Below are 21,994 nucleotides of genomic sequence, written 5' to 3' on the forward strand. Positions count from 1 at the left end.
AAAAAAACAAAAACAAAACAACAACAGCGCAAGGAAGAACACACTGATACATAGTCAACTGTTTACTGGAGCCCCAAATAGAAGTTCTCTACTGCTCATTTCTGTATTTTATATTTTCAGAGGAACTTCTGCTAGAGGCCTTTACGGGCTACCGTTTTCTGAGTGCGGGCCATGTTCAGATCACTGGCCAACAAGACGATGAGATGTTTGAGGAGACCATGGAGGCCATGAACATCATGGGCATCACCGAGGAAGATAGGACTGGTACTATTGATAGCTCTGATCTCACTTCAGCTGGGTTGAGTCTGATTTGGCAAGGCTGGGCACAGCTGGGCAAAAACACTGTCAGGACCACTCTGACACTAGAATAGTCTAGCCTAGCCAATTTTACTCTATTTCCTGCCTAATCTGGCTTCATACAGTCTGGTGTGTGGCATTAGTAAAACACATAAATATTTGATAATGAATGTTTATCGTTGGCAAAATACAAGTCAAGTATTTCCTATGTGGGTATTCCTGTGTGACTAACTCTCATGCCCTATTGCTTTTTTCTTGGTTCCAGGTATCCTGAAGGTGTGCTCCACAGTAATGCAGCTGGGAAACATTGAGTTCAAGAAAGAAAGAAACCAGGAGCAGGCCACAATGCCAGACAACACTGGTTAGACACCTTCAGACTATAAATACTGCACATCAGGTTTTCCGACTCAAGTGCTAACCTATTACAAGTAAAAGAATGGTCAGCAAAGAATGGAATATTTCAAATAATTGAACAGCTATAGACATAGTGTATGTTTCCACAAACATGCCCCTTTCTCTATCCAGCTGCCCAGAAAGTGTGCCACCTGCAAGGTATCAATGTGACAGACTTTACCCGTGCCATCCTCACCCCCCGAATCAAAGTTGGCAGAGAAGTGGTACAGAAGGCTCAGACTAAAGAGCAGGTACTAGAATGGGCACACTAAGTATTCAAAGGCACATACTGTTCAAAACAGCTTGAGTAGAAAAAAAATGTATGGATAAATGCTAAACGCTCATTTCACCTAGCTAATTATATGATTACTGTGGATGTATATGACACACTCTTTGTATGTGTGTCTATTAGGCTGACTTTGCTGTTGAGGCCTTGGCGAAGGCCATGTTTGAACGTCTTTTCCGCTGGCTCCTGGGTCGGGTCAACAAAGCTCTGGATAAGACCAAACGCCAGGGAGCTTCTTTCCTTGGAATCCTAGACATTGCTGGCTTTGAGATATTTGAGGTAGGAAGATGTCTTGATGCATGCTTAATAATCCAGGTAAGAAAATCAAAGAAGGTTGAATGAGTGATGAAACGTATCTGTCAACAAATGTTGTATCCAGATGAACTGATTCAACCTTCTTTGAGATAGGAAGATAGTTATCTCAGATGAGTCATACAACTGCCTCTGTTTGTATTCTTATGCCACTCTTTCATAACTCTCCTTTCAGGAGTTAAACAATGTTATACATGAGCCATGTGGGCCCAAACTGAAACTTAAGCATATCATGCAATATTTCAGTGTGATTGTGCAAAATGTACTGTAAGTTAATATGTATCATGTTTTTCCTTAGAATTGTATATATCTTGTAACATATATTAGATCTAAACTATCCCCTTGGCGTTCTTTCCTTTTGTCTTCCACTTTGGCAGGACAACTCTTTTGAGCAGCTGTGCATCAACTACACCAATGAGAAGCTGCAGCAGCTCTTCAACCACACCATGTTCATCCTGGAGCAGGAGGAGTACCAGAGGGAGGGCATTGAGTGGAACTTCATCGACTTTGGCCTGGACCTGCAGCCCTGCATTGAGCTCATTGAGAGACCAGTGAGTTGGAGCCCATTAAAGCCACAGTTTATTCAGTGTGCATCATGCAACTGTATCAGTGAGTCTGCAAGCTGCATTGTTTTGTTTTGCCCCCTTCTAAGATAGTGTTGATAGTACTGCATGTGCAGTATTATTTTCGATGTGAAGTATTATGCTAGAGATCTGCATTCAGAAGGTCACTGTCAATGATGACTACATATTCTGTGCAGAACAATCCACCTGGTATCCTAGCTCTCCTGGATGAGGAGTGCTGGTTCCCCAAAGCCACAGATATCTCCTTCGTCGAGAAGCTTATGAACACACAGGGCAACCATATGAAATTTTCTAAGCCTAAACAGCTGAAAGACAAGACAGAGTTCTCCGTGCTTCACTATGCAGGGAAGGTGAGTATGATCTGTTGCCCTAATGAATGTGAGAGCCTTCTCATACCAGATAGAGTTGTAATCTGAGGAGTGAGGTTGAAACAAAACCCATGGATCTCTAAAGTGTTATTCATGAAGTGGTTTAAGTAGAAATATGTTGCTGCAATGTGATGTTTTGGTTGTAGGTGGACTACAATGCCACAGCCTGGTTAACAAAGAACATGGACCCTCTGAATGACAATGTCACAGCACTGCTAAACAACTCCTCCAGCCAGTTTGTGCAGGACCTCTGGAAAGATGGTGAGCTCGAGTGACTTAGAGAATCTTGCATTAGTACAGTTGTTTTTTTATCAGTCAGTTGTATGTAGATAGAAGAAAAATATCATTATGAATCAATGCATGTATATGAAAATCACTATAAATGTATATGAATGGTTTCGGTTATGCAGTAGTTTTGGCTTATGGAATTTATCTGCTCCTTATCTTGTGACAGATAAATAGAATGAAAAGAATGATCAATTCATTTATACTAAGATTCAAGGTTTTAATACCTATGAAATGAAAATTCTTTAGCAACAATCTATCTTAACATAATTAGTACCTTGAAAGAGGATTATTGTCATGTCCCATTAAGTAATCATTACATTGGAATAGATCTTAAATTTTTCAAATGATGGCTATATTACATTGGAATGTAATTGAGCGACTTGAACAATGAAAAAAAGCCCACATTTGTTTTGTTCAGACCTTTCATCTTGAAATACCATGTTGACCTGATCATTAATGCAATGATTATTCTGTTATGTGACACAGCGGACAGAGTGGTGGGCCTTGAGACCATAGCCAAGATGTCAGACAGCTCCATGCCTAGCGGCTCCAAGACCAAAAAGGGAATGTTCCGAACTGTGGGCCAGCTCTACAAGGAGTCTCTGGCCAAACTCATGACGACGCTTCACAACACTCAGCCAAACTTTGTCAGATGCATCATTCCTAATCACGAGAAGAGGGTGAGAAATGTGCACTGCTGCTGCCACTGCTCCTAGTGCCTTTGAATAAACAAAATGTCTCACTGAACTCTTTTTAGGAGTAATTCAAACTAATCCAGTCTGAATGTCATTGGTCCTTGTCAGCAAAAATTCCTTTTGAAAAGGAGTTGGCTGTGTGGTGTAGGGAGGAAGCTATGTCTTCCCCAAAGTATTAAAAAAAAAGGCTTAATGAAATGTGATAAAGAATGAGCTTTTTGTTGGAGGACATTTTTGGTTAGTATTGCAATGAAATGTTTTGTGTTGATACAGGGCAATATCAAACCTATCACTGTCATTCTGGCATCTATATATATATATATATATATATATATATATATATATATATATATATATATATATATATATAGATGCCAGAATGACAGTGGTAGTGATAGTGATATATATGACAGTGATATATATATATATAGCGTTTTTTTCCGAAACCGTCAATGGTGTTATAAGTGCTCAACTTATGAGGAGCGGAATATCAATATCAATATGCCCCCGGAATATCAACACAGATGCAGAAAAAAGGCATTAAAACTTTTTTTCCAGTATCTGTGTTGATATATATATATATATATATATGTGTGTGTGTGTGTGTGTGTGTGTGTGTGTGTGTATGTATGTATGTATATGTATATATATATGTATAAAATCCAGTGAGTCAAGTAAATCCTTTATGAGACAGTATAAGCCTGTTTCATGCCATAAGCAATCATCAGCTTATTATTTTGCTCCTTATTTGTTGAGCACTTCCCTACCGTTGAGTGTTCCTTTCAATATTAAAAGTTTTCTCTTTTAACAAAGCTACTATATGTATATGTATATATATATATATATATATATAGTATATAACTTTGTTAAAAGAAACACTCAATGGTAGGGAAAGTGCTCAACAAATGAGCAAAATAATCATATGTGCGTGTGTGCGTGCACGTGTGCATGTGTGTGCGTATGTATGTATGTATGTATGTATGTATGTATGTATGTATGTATGTATGTATGTATGTATTTCTGAAGACAATACTTCCTTCCAAGACAATGTCTACAAATAACAGCTCTCTAATAAAGGGATTATTTTTATTTGTTTTGTACACAACATAATTAAACTGAAATTATTTTTTTCCCCAGGCAGGGAAGCTGGATGCCAATTTGGTCCTGGAGCAGCTGAGATGTAACGGTGTGTTGGAAGGGATCCGAATCTGCCGACAAGGATTCCCCAACCGAATAGTTTTCCAAGAGTTTCGTCAGCGGTGAGTTGGACCTGACATGATTGATTTGTCTATCATTTGCAAGTACAAGCATGAAATAAAGGATGAAATTCAAACTCAAAATTGATGTAAATGTATTTTTCACTCTAGTGAGCAAATCTACAAAACAATTTTTCTGTCTCATTCCTAAATTCACAGTTATGAGATCCTGGCTGCTAGTGCTATTCCCAAAGGTTTCATGGATGGCAAACAAGCCTGCTGCCTCATGGTAAACTAAAATGTTCCAAAAACAAAATGGCACTCAGTGCAGTCAAAGATTTTTTTCTTCACATGCAGATTCTTGTACCCCAGATGCATCACAAACACGTTCTCTTGTTGATTCCCTGTTTGTGTAGATCAAGCATCTGGACCTGGACCCCAACCTGTATAGAATTGGACAAAGTAAGATCTTCTTTCGCACCGGAGTGCTGGCCCAGCTGGAGGAAGAGAGGGATCTGAAGATCACTGTGGTTATCATTGCCTTCCAGTCCCAGGCCAGAGGCTTTCTAGCCAGAAAGTACGCACACTTATTTTGCCCTCAAACTGGATGCACAGATACTGACTGATGCTGATACTGGTATCAGATATCAAGCTGATACTGGGCTAAAATTGAGTATCATATTTATCCAAGACTAAAATCCGGTACCAAAAGCCACGAGTAACAAGTCATAAATGAAAGTGAAGTAGCTTGATTTACTGTATTTTTGGCATATGGAAGGAAGCCTGTATTTCTTCAATGGGGGGAAAAAAACAGACTCTATCTTTTTATTTTTCCCATTGACCCGAATTTAGTGGCCTAAGTCTGTGCTGTTCTGCAAAATAATGGATTGGATTGGCACATGGTATTGGCCAATAAAGATTCGGAATCGATATTGGCAATGAAAAAGTGTTAAAAAGTGATTGGTGCATCCTTACCTCAAACACATGGTGTGATTTCTCTACCCAACGTAGTGAGAACCTTGGTTCTGCTTGTTAGAGCTTTACAATATGGCTTTTTGACCATTATTACACATTTTCTATTGCATTTCAAGCAATGACATTGCACACATTTTCTCACTCTGAAAATTAGACAATGGTAATAATGAATGCACTGTTATAATTTTCACAGGGCGTTCGCGAAGAGGCAACAACAGCTGACAGCCATGAAGGTCATCCAGAGAAATTGTGCTGCCTACCTCAAACTCAGAAACTGGCAGTGGTGGAGGCTCTTCACTAAGGTCAGATCATTCACATCAGCGATTGCATTATAGTGAACCATATACGAGGCACATTTTTTGTTACGTAGATTTCTTTGTTTCATCAAGACAAAATAACATGGTGTTGCTAGTCATAAATTCAACTTTAAATTGTCTTTAATCTTGCCCATCTATTTGTTATCCATTACTGCTCAACTTCAGGTCAAGCCTCTGCTGCAAGTGACTCGTCAGGAGGAGGAGATGGGTCTGAAGGAAGAAGAGCTGCAGAAAGCCAAAGAAGTTGCTACAAAATATGAATCTGAGCTGAAGGAGATCTTCTTGAAACACACATCGGTAATTCTGCAAAACTGACACAAACACTTTATGCCCTTATTCACTGGTGTTCAGTTGGCTTTCTTTGCTATATTTGATGTATCTTATCTTATCTTAAATTCCTTTTAAATTGCTAAACTCTTTCTTCCCCTGTTCTTTTAATTCGTTCTTTTAATTGTATGCTTATTGCTTTGGACTTTTTTGCTTTGTTAACCTGACCTTTTGTGTCTTCACATCAATCACTTTGTGAACTCTTTCTATTTATTTATTTATTTATTTATTTATTTATTTATTTATTTATTTATTTATTTATCTATTTATTTATTTATTTATTTGGTTCTTTATTTTTGAAAAGTGTAATATCAATGAAGTCATAATTGTAATTATTACAATTTTTCTTTTATTGTTATTGTCATCTAAGGCCATTTTGTGTTTGCTTTTTATGTACCAATTACAGTAGTAACACATGAGACATAGTGGTGAGTTCTTTTGAAAGAAAACTGATTTTCCCCCTGTAAGGCTCTTCTTTTAAGTCTCTAAGTATCTTTTTCTGTTGTCTTTATGCTTCAGATTGTGGAAGAGAGGAATGCACTACAAGAGCAGCTTCAGGCTGAAACGGAGCTGTATGCAGAGGCTGAGGAAATGAGGGTTCGCCTGGCCTCAAAGAAGTTGGAGTTGGAGGAGATCCTTCATGAGATGGAGGCGAGGCTGGAGGAAGAGGAAGACCGTGCTCAGGGCCTGCTGGTGGAAAAGAAGAAGATGCAACAGCAGATGCAGGTCTAATGTCTCTGTTTATTCTGTGTTGCAGTGGTTGATGCTGTAGTTATTTTGAACATTTCCAAATACCATTCCGAATACAACTTAAGTCTCTTTATTTTTTTTTTACCTGAATGAAAAATCTATGATTTTATGTCTTGTAATGTATGCCCTTGTAATGTTATGAAAAAGTGAGGCTAACTAAGGTACCGTTATTGTAGGAATTAGAAGAACATTTGGAAGAGGAGGAGGATGCTCGTCAGAAGCTGCAGCTGGAGAAGGTTACCTGTGAGGGCAAGATCAAAAAACTGGAAGATGACGTCTTGGTGATGGAAGACCAGAATAACAAGCTGCTGAAAGTAAGCGTTAGCTTCCAACATAAATCTGAGGCTTTATCATAATGATCATCCACCGGCTAAAGCTGGGAAATATGATCATCACACATGAGGGGAAGCAGGATGGCGAAATAAGGGTAGATATCCTTTTTAACCAAAGAACCAGGAAGTTCTAGAGTGAGAGAATTTGGCGCTGTCTTGTAGCAAATTTTGCAGTCTGACCATGCAGGAAAGGAGGCTGAACGAAATGATAATTGCCTTATAAACCACACTTAAAGTACATTTTTATTTTCACCAATTGATCTGTTGTCTTCAAGCACTCTCTTGGACAGTTAAGATTGGTTTATGGTTGATTTCTCGGCCCTTCATGAACTCTCATTTGACAAGTGAAAGTGTTGAGCCTCACACCTAACATTTAAACTTTGGCAAAGGTTATGTTGTCTCCATGGTAGCTATGCACTATCCAGCATGGCGACAAATCGGGAATCTCATCAAAATGTACGATAACCAATGACTGTGTCCCTAACAGTTCAACATTTTGGAGGTGTGCTCCATGTAAAACAATTGTCAGGGGATTAATTTTCTGTCTAAAGGGTTGGGAGACCAAGCATGAATGAATTTACACTTACCAAATGTAAAACCTTAAGTGATAGTGACTTTCTTTTCTATGTGTAGGAGAGAAAGCTGATGGAGGAGAGGATTTCAGATTATAGTACCAACCTTGCTGAGGAAGAGGAGAAGTCCAAGAACCTGACTAAGCTCAAGAATAAACATGAGTCTATGATTTCAGAACTGGAGGGTAATTATCTTAAATAAATTACATGAAAACTACGCCTAGAGTTTGCCAAACTATACATGTTTATTTAACCCATTACATCAAACACAATATTTTTGCTCAAATTAAAAAGGAGATTTATTATAAACTGCTTAAGTTGTGAAATAGTCCTCTTAAAGTCACTTATTCTTGACTTTTTTCTGACTTCTGCTATGGCTGGCTATGCTTCCTTATTGCCTGCTGCCCCCTGTAGTCCGCCTGAAGAAGGAGGAGAAGGGCCGTCAGGAGCTTGACAAGGCAAAACGCAAGCTGGAAGCAGAATCTAATGATCTGCAGGAGCAGTTAGCTGACCTGCAGGCCCAGATCGCTGACCTCAAAGCCCAGCTTGCCAAGAAAGAGGAGGAGCTGCAGAATGCTTTGGCAAGGTAGAGGACTACCTGTGCTTGCGAGGGCAGTCATTTCCACTTTTATCCATACACAGAATTTGCGGGGAGGCAGGGAGGCATTGCCCCCCCCCCCCCAGTGGCGGAACTATCAGAATCAGAATATATGTCACTGCATTGAGTCTAAAATAGATATAATGAAAATATTCTTGTATGTGTATATATATATTTTTTTAAGTAATGCAATAAAATAAAATTATTGTAAGAAATAAATCTGAATTATGTTATATTTGGCTTTGTAATAAATTCAGGCCCTGTGATGGCCTGGCGGCCTGTCCAGGGTGTCTCCCCGCCTGCCACCCAATGACTGCTGGGATAGGCTCCAGCATCCCCGTGACCCTGAGAGCAGGATAAGCGGTTTTGATAATGGATGGATGGATGGATGGATAAATTCATTTTTGAGCACTTGTGTCATGTGACATGCACGTTATGACGTGCGACGTTAGATGCGACTTCCCTCTCTTATGTGCATTCAGTTATTCAGCTTGCTATCTATCTTTCTGTTATACACTGAGCAGTTATGGACATGAAAAAAGGCATTTACTTCTATACTAGGTAGGACACTTGGTTATTTGATATAATTTCTTAAGCCTGCTGTAAGACCAGGCGACACTGTTGCTGAGCATTTTCTAATTGTTAGTGCATGCTATAAGTTGGATATGAGTGGTGAGTATGCATATTTCATAGTTTTCTATTTAACACTAAATTATTTCATGGGTACACTAAATGTTTGAAAACGGTACATGGAAAATGACAGCCTAACAGTATAATATAAACGAATTGATATTTCACTTTTAACAGACTTTAAATGTATGGTTGCGAGTGCGCTTCAGTTGTGTGTGCTCATGTGTGTAAGACAAATACCCTACATAAGCCTTGTGATATAGTACAAAGTGGTCAGTAACTGATTTGATGCGCTGTGTTGTTTGGCTTTATGGCAAGCTTAGCACTATTGTCTTCCATTACACGCAACACACCACGCAATAGTTGGACTGTGTACTGACGTCAGTTCAAAAATGTTTGCCCCCCCCCCAGCGCAAATATCTCACTCGGCCTATGCCTTTATCTCTTGCTTATGTCCTATATTAATGCAAGTTTTATTACAAGTTATCTAAATCAACCCATCTAATCTTCCAGGCTAGAGGATGAAATGGCACAGAAAAACAATGCTCTAAAGAAGATCAGGGAGCTTGAGGGACACATCTCCGACCTACAAGAAGACCTGGATTCTGAGCGGGCAGCAAGAAACAAGGCAGAGAAGACCAAGCGGGACTTTGGAGAAGAGCTGGAGGCCCTCAAGTCTGAGCTGGAGGACACCCTAGACAGCACTGCCACCCAGCAGGAACTGAGGTTGGTCAAACAAGAGCAAAATACATTTTGAAGCCATTTTATATGTATGTTGATGTTTAAAAAAAATAAATAATCAAAGCACCTCATGAGTGATACTTGGAAAAACAAAACCCCCACATTGCTAACATTACAAACGGGGTGCAAACTACAGATGAGCCACAGGGAGCACAGCTCCTCATGAAAAGACGGAAGCACCCCTGAAAACACAATTTGGGAAATTTTGCAGGTCTCTAAAATATGAATAACCAACTTTTTTTTGCTGTAATTTTGCTATGTACATTTCTATATTGTTTTCAGAAGCAATGCATTGTGATGTATATGCATCCTTGAATTAAAAACTAATGCGTTTAATGGTAGAGAGTGATCACTCATTCACTATGAAGATTCAGTTGTGCTCTTCCTACCATCAATCATCATTCAAACATGGTTGCGTGATGACAAACTGATCATACATTTATTCCTACAAATTTATTTAATTCTTATTCTTTTTTTATTTTAGTTAATATTTAACATGTTCAATGTGTCTGTTATAGGCTGTTTTATTGTTGTGTGTCCTTTACATTTGACCTATCTGTTTCTTTATCATAGGTGATGTTTGTTTAGATAGTTGGCTCTGAGGCACAGATCTGCTGATAAAGTGATGAAGTGATATAGAGCAAGTATATGCTAGCATCAAGGATATTTTATTACTAATGATTCACTGTAAGTTCTCTCATCTCATCTTGGCACATCCCCCAATACAAAAAGCAATCTCCCCCGAAAGCCACAGTGTAGTTCACACCCTGATTACAAATAGTCAGGACTGCAAGCCTCTATTCTACATCACTAACACAATAGATGGAAAAAATATTCCAGATGTTCTTGTACGATAGATTTGCAAGGCAAACCTTGGCAGACAGTGTTGTAGTTCTGAATCTATTTGTGTGCATTAATTGTGTGTAATCCATCCATCCAACTATCCTCCCCTTAGAGCAAAGAGAGAGCAGGAGGTGACCCTGCTGAAGAAGGCCATGGAGGAGGAAAACCGAACCCATGAGGCCCAGGTCCATGAGATGAGACAGAAACATACACAGGCTGTGGAGGAGATCACAGAGCAGTTGGAGCAGTCCAAACGGGTAATGTTCCATTATTTTATGCTCTGCTAATAACTGCTTCCATTACTACGGTATATTATATATTATAGTGTATTATACCCATTGTTATTATGATATGCACTGAAGCTGTTATTCAGGCTTACTGCTCTTGATCTGCACTTTCACATTGTTTTCAATCAATACTTTTCTTATTGATTGAAAGTGCTTTCATTGTCTCACAGAATTTTGTTTTGTCATATACAGTGTCCTTTAAAGTGCTTATTACTTTCTCTGCTTCTCTCAGGTAAAGTGTAATCTGGAGAAGGCTAAGCAAGCCCTGGAGAAGGAGACGTCAGAGTTGACCATGGAAGTGCGCTCGCTGACCCAAGCCAAGCAAGATGGGGAGCACAAGAGGAAGAAGGTGGAAGGTCAGCTGGCAGACCTGCAGTCTCGCTTCAATGACGGTGAGAAGCAGAAGGCAGAACTGGGAGAGCGCTGCTCCAAGATCACGGTGAGGGAAAAGTAGTTGTACCAAATTATGGATAAATTAGTAAACTTCTGGTAATTTATTTAAAGGTACAACTTGCAGTCATGTCAATAAGACAACTACAGATACAAGTTAGAAAGAAGAAGGGACTTTTTATCTTATCAAAAGTATTATCCAAGAACCCAACCTATATCATTGACTTCTTGCAGGTTGAACTGGAGAGTGTGACCAACCTTCTGAATGAAGCAGAAGGTAAGAACATCAAGCTGGGCAAAGATGTTTCCAGCCTCACCGCCCAAGTCCAAGATGCACAGGTAATAGAAATGTTATAAAAGCCCTTAAAAAAGTTTACCTTCAGAAAATAGTCTGGTATATTGAAGTACCCGCTGACATTTTTGAGAATTGACATTTGATATTGTGCCTTGCTACAGGAACTACTGGCTGAGGAGACGCGTCAGAAGCTGCAGTTTTCCACCAAGCTGCGGCAGGCCGAAGATGACAAGAATAGCTTGCAAGAGCAGCTTGATGAGGAAATTGAGGCCAAGAGGAATGTGGAGAGACATGTGTCCACTCTCAACATCCAGGTAAGAGATTGCAGAACAAAATGGATGAGACAATAGAAAGAACTCTTATTAGGGCATTTTTTGACAAGGCAAGATGTCACTGGAGAGGGGTAGAAAGATGTTTGAACCTTAACACTTCAAACAAACAAAAAACGTTTCTAATATGGTGACAAAGGAGAAAAACACTCACTTCCCTTCAAGTCATTGTTTTTCATGACCAATGTACTTCTTTGTCCACAGTTGTCAGATTCCAAGAAGAAACTGGAGGATCTGTCGTGCAATATTGAACTGTTGGAAGAGGGAAAGAAGCGACTGCAGAAGGATTTGGAGGCGGCCAACACCCAGTTTGAGGAGAAGGCCTCAGCCTACGACAAACTGGAGAAGACAAAGAACCGTCTGCAGCAGGAGCTGGAGGACATATTAATGGATCTGGACAACCAGAGGCAGAATGTGTCCAACTTGGAGAAGAAACAGAAAAAGTTTGATCAGGTTACATGAAAAAATGATTTGTGATTCAGGGTAGAATTTTTTTGAGATGTGCAAGTATATCGCTACAGAAATAAAGTTTCATTCCACAATGACAATATCTACCATTTCATTTAAGCAGCACTAACCCTAATTCTACTCTAAAAAATAAACAAGTTCTAGCATTTAAATAAAATATTTTAATAGATAATGGGCAAGTTCTTAATTGACAAAATAGTAACTCCTTTTTAGATAAAAGATCCTATATCTTTTAGGACTAAATGCTGAATGATAAACTGAATGCAATATGTTTATCCGGACTGGATGTGTAAAATTTAGTAATACAAATTTTCAACTGTAAAAGTCATCATTCATCCATGGCTCTCTCTTGCTCTCTCTCTCTCTCTCTCTCTCTCTCTCTCTCTCTCTCTCTCTCTCTCTCTCTCTCTCTCTCTCTCTCTCTCTCTCTCTCTCTCTCTCTCCCCCTCCTCCAGATGCTGGCTGAGGAGAAAAGTATCTCCAGTAAATATGCTGATGAGAGGGACCGTGCTGAAGCTGAGGCCAGAGAGAAGGAGACCAAGGCTCTGTCCCTGGCAAGGGCTCTGGATGAGGCCCAGGATGCTAGAGAGGAGCTGGAGAGAGCCAACAAGGGCTTGAGGGCCGAGATGGAGGATCTGGTCAGCTCTAAGGATGATGTGGGCAAGAATGTGAGTGTCTAAAATTCCGTCTTCTCTATCAAAAACGGTCACTGAAACCCCTTTAGACAGCTGGCACCTCCCTCTTCGTACGGTCATTTGCACAGTAGTGTGGTCCACACCAGTGGCGTGTTGTGACTTTTACACTAGGTGGGGCTGCTTTGAATCTAGCGCGTCAGAATTCTAATTTTTCTTGACACACAGCAGGCATAAGAGTCTAGTCCCCTAGGATACATCATTTAATCATTTTTTTTAAGAAACATACACAAGTCTTACTTCCAAACGTCTAATACATTTCAGAAATAAAAACAAATAGCATATATTTGACAGAACTCGTTTATTTTTCCGTTTGCCTGTCATTGTCTGACACTATATTTCATTTATTTAATGTAGGCTTGATAATATGCATTAATTGAATTAGACAACTAAATTAAAATGATAGCCTATTAGTGATTTTTTTTTTGCATTTGAAACAGTTATTCTATTTAAGCCACAACTAATCAAATTTCAAATTTCACAAAGCAATCAAATTTCCACCCATAAACATAATTCGCAGCCATATAAATCTAATTAAATTAATAGCGCAAATGCGGGAAAGTTTCCAACAAATAGACGTACATATTGTGCACAGAAAGTGTTCCACATAAAATAATTTATGAGGAAAAAACTAAACAAAACTATCGTAACATAGGCCTACAGTAGCCTACTACATATTGATCGATAAGAATTTGGAAGTCCCCGCATCACGCTCGCACCGTGGTAAGCCTGCGCTATCACTTTATCTCTCTGCTGCTCTCCCTTCTATCTGCGTTTTTAATCTCATCTACTATGTACTCACGCATGATCCCTAACATACAATCCAGCAGTTCATTCTGAATAATATTTGATGTACCTTTAAACACGGTTGCCGTTTCCAAATGTTTCAACACACTGTCCAGTTCAGCAGCAAAACTCACTAGTCCAATAAAAATCTCAGGGTTGGCAGTGTCACTGCTCTCATCGTGGCCACATAATCCAAATTCATATGCTCCACAAAATTTGACACAGTCAATAATCCTTAAAAGTATAGCTCTATTCCTGTCCACCTCTTCATTGTGTTTAGCAACACCGATCCTGTAGCTGTCGCTAAGTTGGCTAGCAATGTCAGTGAATTCGGCCGACCAGGCGAGTCTGGTGTTTCTGGGCTTGTTTCAGTGTGGTCATTCTTTTTAGTTTTTGGCTTCACCCCCATCTTGACTTCACTAGTTTCAGCCTTAATTATGTTTTTATGTTGTATAGTGTCTTCCTTGAAGCGTTTTATTTCCAATTGTAACTTGTTTTCTGGGAGATTGTGGAAACCATAAATCATTAGGTTTTCACTGCAGTCACCATGGTGTTGAGTATGGTGAGGGGGGATAGTGTTGGGAGGCTCCTACTAAAGTCCACTTTCATCTCCACTGTTTTGAGCGTGTTCAGCTCCAGGTTGTTATGGCTGCACCAGAGGTCCAGCTGATCAACCTCCCGTCTATATGCAGACTCATCACCATGCCGAATAAGGCCAATTATGGATGTGTCATCCGCAAACTTCAGAGACAGGTCACCTGAGGTGCAATTGTGTAAAGGGAGAAGAATAGAGGGGGGAGTACACATCCCTTGGGGGTGCCAGTGCTGGTTGTCCGAGGACTGGATTTGATTTTCCCCAGCCTCACCAGCTGCCTCCTGTTTGTCGGGAAGTTTTTAATCCACTGGCAGATAAGGGCTGGTACAGTGAGCCGGGTGAGTTTGGAGTGAAGGATATCTGGGATGATGGTGTGAATGCTTAGCTGAAGTCCACAAACAGGACCCTTGCGTATGTCCCTGGGGAGTCAAGATGTTGGAAAATGTAGTGCAATCCCATGTTGACTGCATCCTCCACTGACCTGTTTGCTCGGTAGGCAAACTGCAGGGGGTTGAGCAGGGGGGCTGTGATTTCCTTCAGGTGGGCCAACACGAGTCTCTCGAAGGATTTCATGACCACAGACATTACCACAGATAAGATAAGACCACAGACCACAGATAGATGGATAGAGACGAACATAAAATCTGCATGAACAATATGTAAAATAAAATAAAAAATATGGGGGGGTATTGTGATTTGATATGAATCCTGGTTTGATTAAAGTTCTACCCCTACAGGCATTCTGATTTTAAGAATGTATTCTGGAGGGCAAGTTTCACTGAAATTAATCCATCCTTAGTTAAATTAGTAACTACTTTCTAACCACCCTCCAACCCGAATGATTCCCAGGTCCATGAGCTGGAGAAGTCCAAACGAGGCCTGGAGGCCCAGGTGGAGGAGATGAAGACTCAGCTGGAGGAACTGGAGGATGAACTTCAGGCAGCTGAGGATGCCAAGCTGCGTCTAGAGGTCAACATGCAAGCCCTCAAGGCCCAGTTCGAGAGGGACCTCCAGGGACGGGACGAGATGGGAGAGGAGAAGAAGCGACAGCTTGTCAAACAGGTAAATAAAGAATGAGTGATAATTTTTCCTTTGGGTGAATGCACACAACACAAAGACACATTGTGTCATAGATGAAAAGCACAACTGTTGTGTGTGTGTGTGTGTGTGTGTGTGTGTGTGTGTGTGTGTGTGTGTGTGTGTGTGTGGTTTTTTTTGGGGGGGGGGTTGTGAACTGAACAAAACAGGATCATTGGGCCTCATTCATCAATCGTTCATACGTACGAATGTGTTCTTACATACCCATGGAATTTTTTAGCTCTCAAGATTGTCTGACAGCAGATGCAAAGCCCGATGGTTAGTTGTAATTCCTTCCCCCTAATGTGTATTGCCTACCTCTTGCAATGAGCAATCACCCAGGTTTGCAAAGACATCAGTGTTAGCCAGTTGGTGTCTATATTCAGGGGTTACCAAAGTTCTACACTGGTCTCTGAGACAAACCTCAGAGCTAAAAAATTTCCATGGGTGTGCAAGAACAAATTTGTACGTATGAACAGTTGATGAATGAGGCCCATTGTCTTAAGTTTGTAATTGGAGGTAGGTCTATTAGTGAATGCGCTTTTTCAGATGAGTAGCCAATGTTACACGTTATTTACATGATATCCTCACTGGACACATAACATTGCTATTGTAAAATAGATGCTTTTGCATCGGTTCAACAAACTAAATTTACCTTGTCTGAATCATGTTTTTAGTGAACCAATACCCCAGAAAAGCAAGCTGACACATTAGAAACACTTAAAAACTTTTTATCAAATAATTGATTTGTTCGAGCCCATTAAATTTGATAGAGCACGTCTTACTTGCCTGTCAACGGCATTTCTGTGGATTCTTACCTCAAATGAGATGGCGTGGGCAATACCAAATGACAAAAATACAAGAGAGAAGCTCATGGGTAATAGTGGTTGGGATGCAAAAATATATTTATAATTTTCTTACCAGTTAGGATTCCAATGTTAATCAAAAAATGAAAATGTGAAACAGCATATATTTTGAGATGCAGTCATTCACATACATTCACATCATGGAGGGGTTGCAACCCCCCATCCCCACCCCAAATCTGTGTAGATGGTGGAGCTAAACATGAAGCCAAACGTCAGTTTGTAAGTGAGAGAGAGCGTGAGTAAGAAGATTCATGAGGTGCTTCATATCTAACAATATTTTCTTCTTTTATAAATGTTTTAAATGTTTACAGAAATATGCATTTTGATATGTCCAATATATAGATGGCTACACAAAGCATATTCAGACTCTAATTGGGAGTGCATGCACATTAACAACCTCAGGTGCGTGAGATGGAGACTGAATTGGAGGATGAACGTAAGCAGCGAGCCACAGCAGCAGCGGCCAAGAAAAAGTTGGAGGGAGATATGAAGGACCTGGAGGGACAGATTGAGACTGCCAACAAGGGACGAGATGAGGCTATCAAGCAGCTCCGCAAGCTACAGGTGAGACGGACTAAATCAAAGAGATGGAATCAAAACAGCACCAATTAAAGCACAGGGCTGTAGTGAACACACTATCCACAGACTACTTAACCAAATAAAATGTTGTGTTCTTCAATGACTCAGTTACGCAAAATTTGAATCATTCCATTGTCTGCCCAAAAAAATTGCTCTAAGGTATTTCCTTTTTTTTTTTTTAATTACTGTTTGTCAATTTCTTCATTTTTAAATTTAGGTTTTAATGTTCACTTTCACATGACCTTCGCTTATTACTTTTTCGCTCTTTCCAGGCTCAGATGAAGGACTATCAGAGAGAGCTGGAGGATGCACGTGCAGCCAGGGAAGAGGTGCTTTCTACTGCAAAGGAAAGCGAGAAGAAGGCCAAGAGTCTGGAGGCTGAGCTCATGCAGCTCCAGGAGGTAAAATATTGTAGTAGGCTACTGTCGTGGAGGCAAAAACTTAGAAGAAAGCAGAAGTCTGGACTTAATGATGCATGTCTAATAATTAATGGTATTTTAGGACCTGGCTGCTGCTGAGAGGGCACGCAAGCAGGCCGAGGCTGAGAGAGATGAGCTATCTGATGAACTGGCCAGCAATGCCTCTGGAAAGTGAGTTGAAATTTCATTATATTGAATACAGCACAGTTACTACATAGACCCAACAGTGCAATAAATACAGAAAAAAAAGTTAAAAAAAACTTATTCCAACCATGCCTCATCTGCACAGGTCAGCCTTGTCAGATGAGAAGCGTCGCCTGGAAGCTAAGATCACTCAGGTAGAGGAGGAGCTGGAGGAGGAGCAGAGCAACATGGAGATTCTAAATGACCGACTAAGAAAGAGCACACAACAGGTAATAAGGCTAGTAGTGACCACCAGGATGCAGATAAACTTCTTAACGTGTAAAGGTCTCTCTTTAAACACTTATTGACCTTTTCTGATCAACATCTTTTAAAATATGAAGCGTTAATACCCAAAAACTTCTGCCCATGAAGTTTAATTAAAACACGAAGAACAACGTTTCATTGCCAAAGCATGAGACCCCAAATCTCTCTCCTGTCATTCTGTATTTCCTCCACAGGTGGACCAGCTGAACAACGAGCTGCAGACGGAGCGTAGCACTTCCCAGAAGAATGAAAGTGCTCGGCAGCAGATGGAGCGCCAGAACAAGGAGCTGAAGGCTAAGCTCCAAGAGATGGAGAACCAGGTCAAGTCCAAGTTCAAGTCTTCCATTTCTGCCCTAGAGGCCAAAGTGGCTCAGCTTGAGGAGCAGCTGGAGCAGGAGAACAGGTCAGGGCCATGGCAGCATTTGAATGAAATCCAACATTATTCATGTTTTTATATGCCGCAGGTACTTTCAGACAAGCAGTTGGCAGATTGGTTAGCTGTTCTTTTATGGTCGCTGTGCAAACTCTTGTACAAACCAGGGAGCCAGATGATAGTCTTTTATTTATATTCTTATATATGTACACCTTTTTAAATCAAACTTCATAGACAGTAAATATGTACTGGTTATTGTTATGTAAAAGCCACGGTGTCGAATCATTCTCAGCCTTTAACTTCTTCATATTCTCTCAACATGTTTACTACTTTTCATCAGTTTTACTTTTCTAGCGAGATGACCAAAGGCTGTGAATAAATTTAAACTTTCTACCGCTTTACAGCAATCTTGATTCCACTATTTCACTTCTGAATGTTATAAAAACATCCCTTCTCTTTTCACCATGTAGACACTAAAATTGTCTTTCTCTTCTTTGTCCAGAGATAAACAGGCAAGTGCCAAGAGTATACGTCAAAAGGACAAGAAGTTAAAGGACCTGATAATGCAGGTGGAGGACGAAAGGAAACAGGCAGAGCAGTACAAGGATCAGGTATTAACACTAAATACACCTGTACACACATATACCCATGAATAGGCTTATGCACACAAAAAAAATGTGGCGATCACACATTTTACACTTATTTTGTTTTATTCGTAAAGAGAAATGGTTACAACGCAACAACGCTAGTATATTTTCCAGGAGGATTTTTGAGGGTTTACCAGTGGAATGAATTAGTGCCCTGTATGACTGCCACTGTCAAGTCAAATTTATGTGTAGCCCCAAATCACAACGGCAGTCTACAGGTAGATTGTGCAATTAAGAAGAAAATGAGTAATGGTCATCTCCACTTTCCTTAATGCCCTAGGCGGATAAGTCCAATACTCGCATGAAGCAGCTGAAGCGGCAGTTAGAGGAGTCGGAGGAGGAGTCTCAGCGAGCCACAGCTGCTCGTAGGAAGCTGCAGCGTGAGCTGGATGAAGCCACTGAGGGCAATGACGCAATGAGCCGTGAGCTCAACTCCCTGAAGAGCAAACTGAGGTAACATGCAGGATCTCTCACCTTCACTCTGTCTAGCATTATTTTATTTTTTTTGGCTAGTTGAGTGTTGTTTTTTTTTTTTATTTGTTCCTCCCTGCCCTTGAATAACTGTACCACCATGCACTTCAAAAGCATGAGGGTATATTTCCAATATAGCATGAGGGTATAGTTACCTTCACAAACCATCCGCTGTTTCATGCTACCTTGCAGGTCCATTAATGTCTTTGATATTAACATCTTTGCTCAAGGTATAAAAGTATCAAGTGATGTCAAGCATCTAGTGCTAATGTTCAGTGTGGAAAGGTCACCAATTCTCTGTGGCATTCTTGAAATTTTTTCTATGGTGCACCATCGAAACATTAAAGTTGTTGTTTTATAAGGCAGTTAATCTAGCATGACGGACAACTCTGAGGACGAGCAAAAACAACCATGTCCATCTCTTATTGCAGAGGCAACCCTGAGCCCAAGGAGTAACAAAGCAGGTACTTCTGCGTCTGGAAGTTACCCGTCACCGTTTCTTTTTAACCTGCCATAACTTTCATTGCCCCTTGCACTACTTTTGATTCTGCCATTTCCCAAGCCTGTCTGAGGAAAATATGGTTCACTGACCAACCGGTGAATCCTCTAGAGTCAAAATGTCTTTGTACATTAAAACAGGAATATATTTTTGCAATTGCTGACTGATCACCATATTTTTCTCAGCGCTCGGTTTAATTGCCATAAACCAAACTCATTTCTCTGGGCCAGGAAATAAATGAGTTCGAAAGATAACTGGCGTGCTTGACCTGTAACCAAAGCACAACCTCTACATTCTGTTCTTTGTAGTTTCCTTTACAATGTGACTCACTCGAGTGGTTTTCAAGCCTTAACCCTTCTCGAAACTGCAAGAGTACTAAGCAAAGTGACAAAGCTTGTGTGTTTGCATCTGTATTTGTGTGTCTGTGGAATTTTAGGCGTGGTAATGAGCCCTCCTTCAGCAGTGCACCTCGGCGTATGGGAGGAGGCCGTAGGGGATTGGTAGATGATGCTTCAGAAGAGGAGGCTGACCCCCAGAGCGACTACAATGGAACTAAGTCTGCGGAGTAGAGGAGGCGCAAAACAAGTGTTCAGTCATCAGTATTATGGAACAGGGCAGATCTGCTGCTTATAAGAATAACTTTTAAAACCTGATATCCTATGTAGTTCTTCCACGTCACTTCAAGATATGTACTTTGTCAAATTCAGTAGTTTTATGATCATTCTTGTTTCAGAGCACTATTTCCTTGAGACATTTTTGTTGGAAAAAGAATCAAAAGGACTGAAGAACATCAGTTTGGGGACAATGTTAAGGTGCCTATGAGGATTTGTGTGGTTTGCTGTATTTTTCGACACTGTTTTGTACTGCACTGAATGAACGATAATTCTGTATGCCAGGTTTTGTACCCACAAAAAGGTGCATCTAATTATGTTTTGTACCACTTACCTGACACCAAAGCCAGGTATTTCTTTAGATCACCTTAGAACAGACATCATGTAAATCTGTCGATTTCTATGCCATCATTGACAAAACCTGTTGCCTGTGACTGCTGTTTTTTTTTTCCTGAACATCGTTGAATTAGTTTATCAGATTGTATGAATAGAAATCTATTTCTGCCCACAAACTGCTTCCAATCAATTGTTTCTTCCACTGTTGAGTGTAGCAAGCTTCAACTCTATGCTGAGTCAAAATGTAAAGCTTAAAAAGAATAAAAAAGTTCATCGATTGGAAGATTTTCAATTCAGACAGCAAAACCACCAGTCAGTCCTAAAAAGGAAACCTTTATAAATCTTTCAAATAGATTAATGAAAACATCATTTAAGCCATTATTTTTTTTTTTATTAGAAGTCAGTTTCTTTGTGACTATTATATGACCATCTTCAATAGAGTATTATTACTCAAGTAGATTCTGGGTACTGATACTCAAATCCAATAATGACAGAAATGTCTGATGTGGATATGATTTTGGGTTTGTGTACCTTACAAATGCCAGTAATTATGACAAAGATCAGTATTGGTAATATGTTGCACTTCCAATACTTACTATTTTTTTTACACCCAGATTTATAATTTGTTCATAAAACTTCCTGGTTATCCCAAACCAATGTACCCTCCCATCCTCTACTCTCTTGCTTGTAATCAATTGTTTACATAACACCATTTGTATCTATGACTTGTGGAACCACCTGCACAACAAATATATATTAAAAAAAACAGCAATGGCTCTGCCCTTTTAGTTATTGTCTTTCACAACAATGGCTTCAAAGATCACATTACATTAACATAGGAACATATTCTTATGTTTGCCCAGTTCAAAACGATATCAAACCAATGGGACAAATGACAGGTTCAGTATTTCTGGCAAAGACAGTTGTTTAATTCTGATAAACGGAAGTATTAGCAGAGTAACAGACACGCAGTCATCAGTGGTCACAAGTTAAAAGTTCAGTAGCATCTGAGAAGTAACGCAGCTAAGAGATGCAGATACTCCACAGCTCAAGTTTGTAACTGACAACCCTAATTCCTGCACACAAACTGCAGGATAAAACATTAAAAAATAAACGTTTCATCACTCATTTAAGTCACCTTGTCAGTCTCAACTGACTGCAGGTATCCCCACCCTTATAAACAACACAGTTGCATAACGACTGAAATCATGACCTTTAACTAAATGGCCATGTGCACTATTGACAGGATTGGGGAATAGCTGCAATTACTGCATTGTAAAATGGCCGACAGATGTACTCTTTGACACCCCCCCCCCCCCCCCC

The 21,994-nt window shown here is 40.0% G+C and overlaps 1 protein-coding gene across 6 annotated transcripts in view; it reads left to right on the forward strand.

Moving 5' to 3' along the window:
- Positions 1-21,984, forward strand: part of myh11a (myosin, heavy chain 11a, smooth muscle) — a 43,461-nt gene extending 21,477 nt beyond the window's left edge. For 4 of the 6 annotated variants that reach the window (XM_056280820.1, XM_056280823.1, XM_056280821.1 and 1 more), the window contains 33 exons: positions 121-264; positions 563-658; positions 823-941; positions 1,103-1,255; positions 1,666-1,839; positions 2,049-2,222; positions 2,387-2,501; positions 3,015-3,208; positions 4,361-4,482; positions 4,639-4,708; positions 4,836-4,996; positions 5,588-5,696; positions 5,877-6,008; positions 6,558-6,764; positions 6,965-7,102; positions 7,754-7,877; positions 8,107-8,278; positions 9,434-9,646; positions 10,617-10,761; positions 11,024-11,230; positions 11,416-11,520; positions 11,638-11,790; positions 12,010-12,258; positions 12,729-12,941; positions 15,196-15,408; positions 16,692-16,853; positions 17,141-17,269; positions 17,370-17,458; positions 17,577-17,700; positions 17,929-18,137; positions 18,610-18,718; positions 19,035-19,207; positions 20,161-21,984. In XM_056280820.1, coding sequence (XP_056136795.1) covers positions 121-264; positions 563-658; positions 823-941; positions 1,103-1,255; positions 1,666-1,839; positions 2,049-2,222; positions 2,387-2,501; positions 3,015-3,208; positions 4,361-4,482; positions 4,639-4,708; positions 4,836-4,996; positions 5,588-5,696; positions 5,877-6,008; positions 6,558-6,764; positions 6,965-7,102; positions 7,754-7,877; positions 8,107-8,278; positions 9,434-9,646; positions 10,617-10,761; positions 11,024-11,230; positions 11,416-11,520; positions 11,638-11,790; positions 12,010-12,258; positions 12,729-12,941; positions 15,196-15,408; positions 16,692-16,853; positions 17,141-17,269; positions 17,370-17,458; positions 17,577-17,700; positions 17,929-18,137; positions 18,610-18,718; positions 19,035-19,207; positions 20,161-20,293 — 5,030 coding nt within the window. In that variant the 3' untranslated portion in view covers positions 20,294-21,984. Of the gene's footprint in view, positions 1-120; positions 265-562; positions 659-822; positions 942-1,102; positions 1,256-1,665; positions 1,840-2,048; positions 2,223-2,386; positions 2,502-3,014; positions 3,209-4,360; positions 4,483-4,638; positions 4,709-4,835; positions 4,997-5,587; positions 5,697-5,876; positions 6,009-6,557; positions 6,765-6,964; positions 7,103-7,753; positions 7,878-8,106; positions 8,279-9,433; positions 9,647-10,616; positions 10,762-11,023; positions 11,231-11,415; positions 11,521-11,637; positions 11,791-12,009; positions 12,259-12,728; positions 12,942-15,195; positions 15,409-16,691; positions 16,854-17,140; positions 17,270-17,369; positions 17,459-17,576; positions 17,701-17,928; positions 18,138-18,609; positions 18,719-19,034; positions 19,212-19,656; positions 19,690-20,160 lie in introns of those variants that run through there. The other 2 variants (XM_056280824.1, XM_056280825.1) reach the window with 2 other exon arrangements.
- Positions 21,985-21,994: the final 10 nt, after the last annotated feature.

Source organism: Lampris incognitus, chromosome 5 (assembly GCF_029633865.1).
Source record: "Lampris incognitus isolate fLamInc1 chromosome 5, fLamInc1.hap2, whole genome shotgun sequence".
In the NCBI taxonomy this organism is placed as follows: Eukaryota; Metazoa; Chordata; class Actinopteri; order Lampriformes; family Lampridae; genus Lampris; species Lampris incognitus.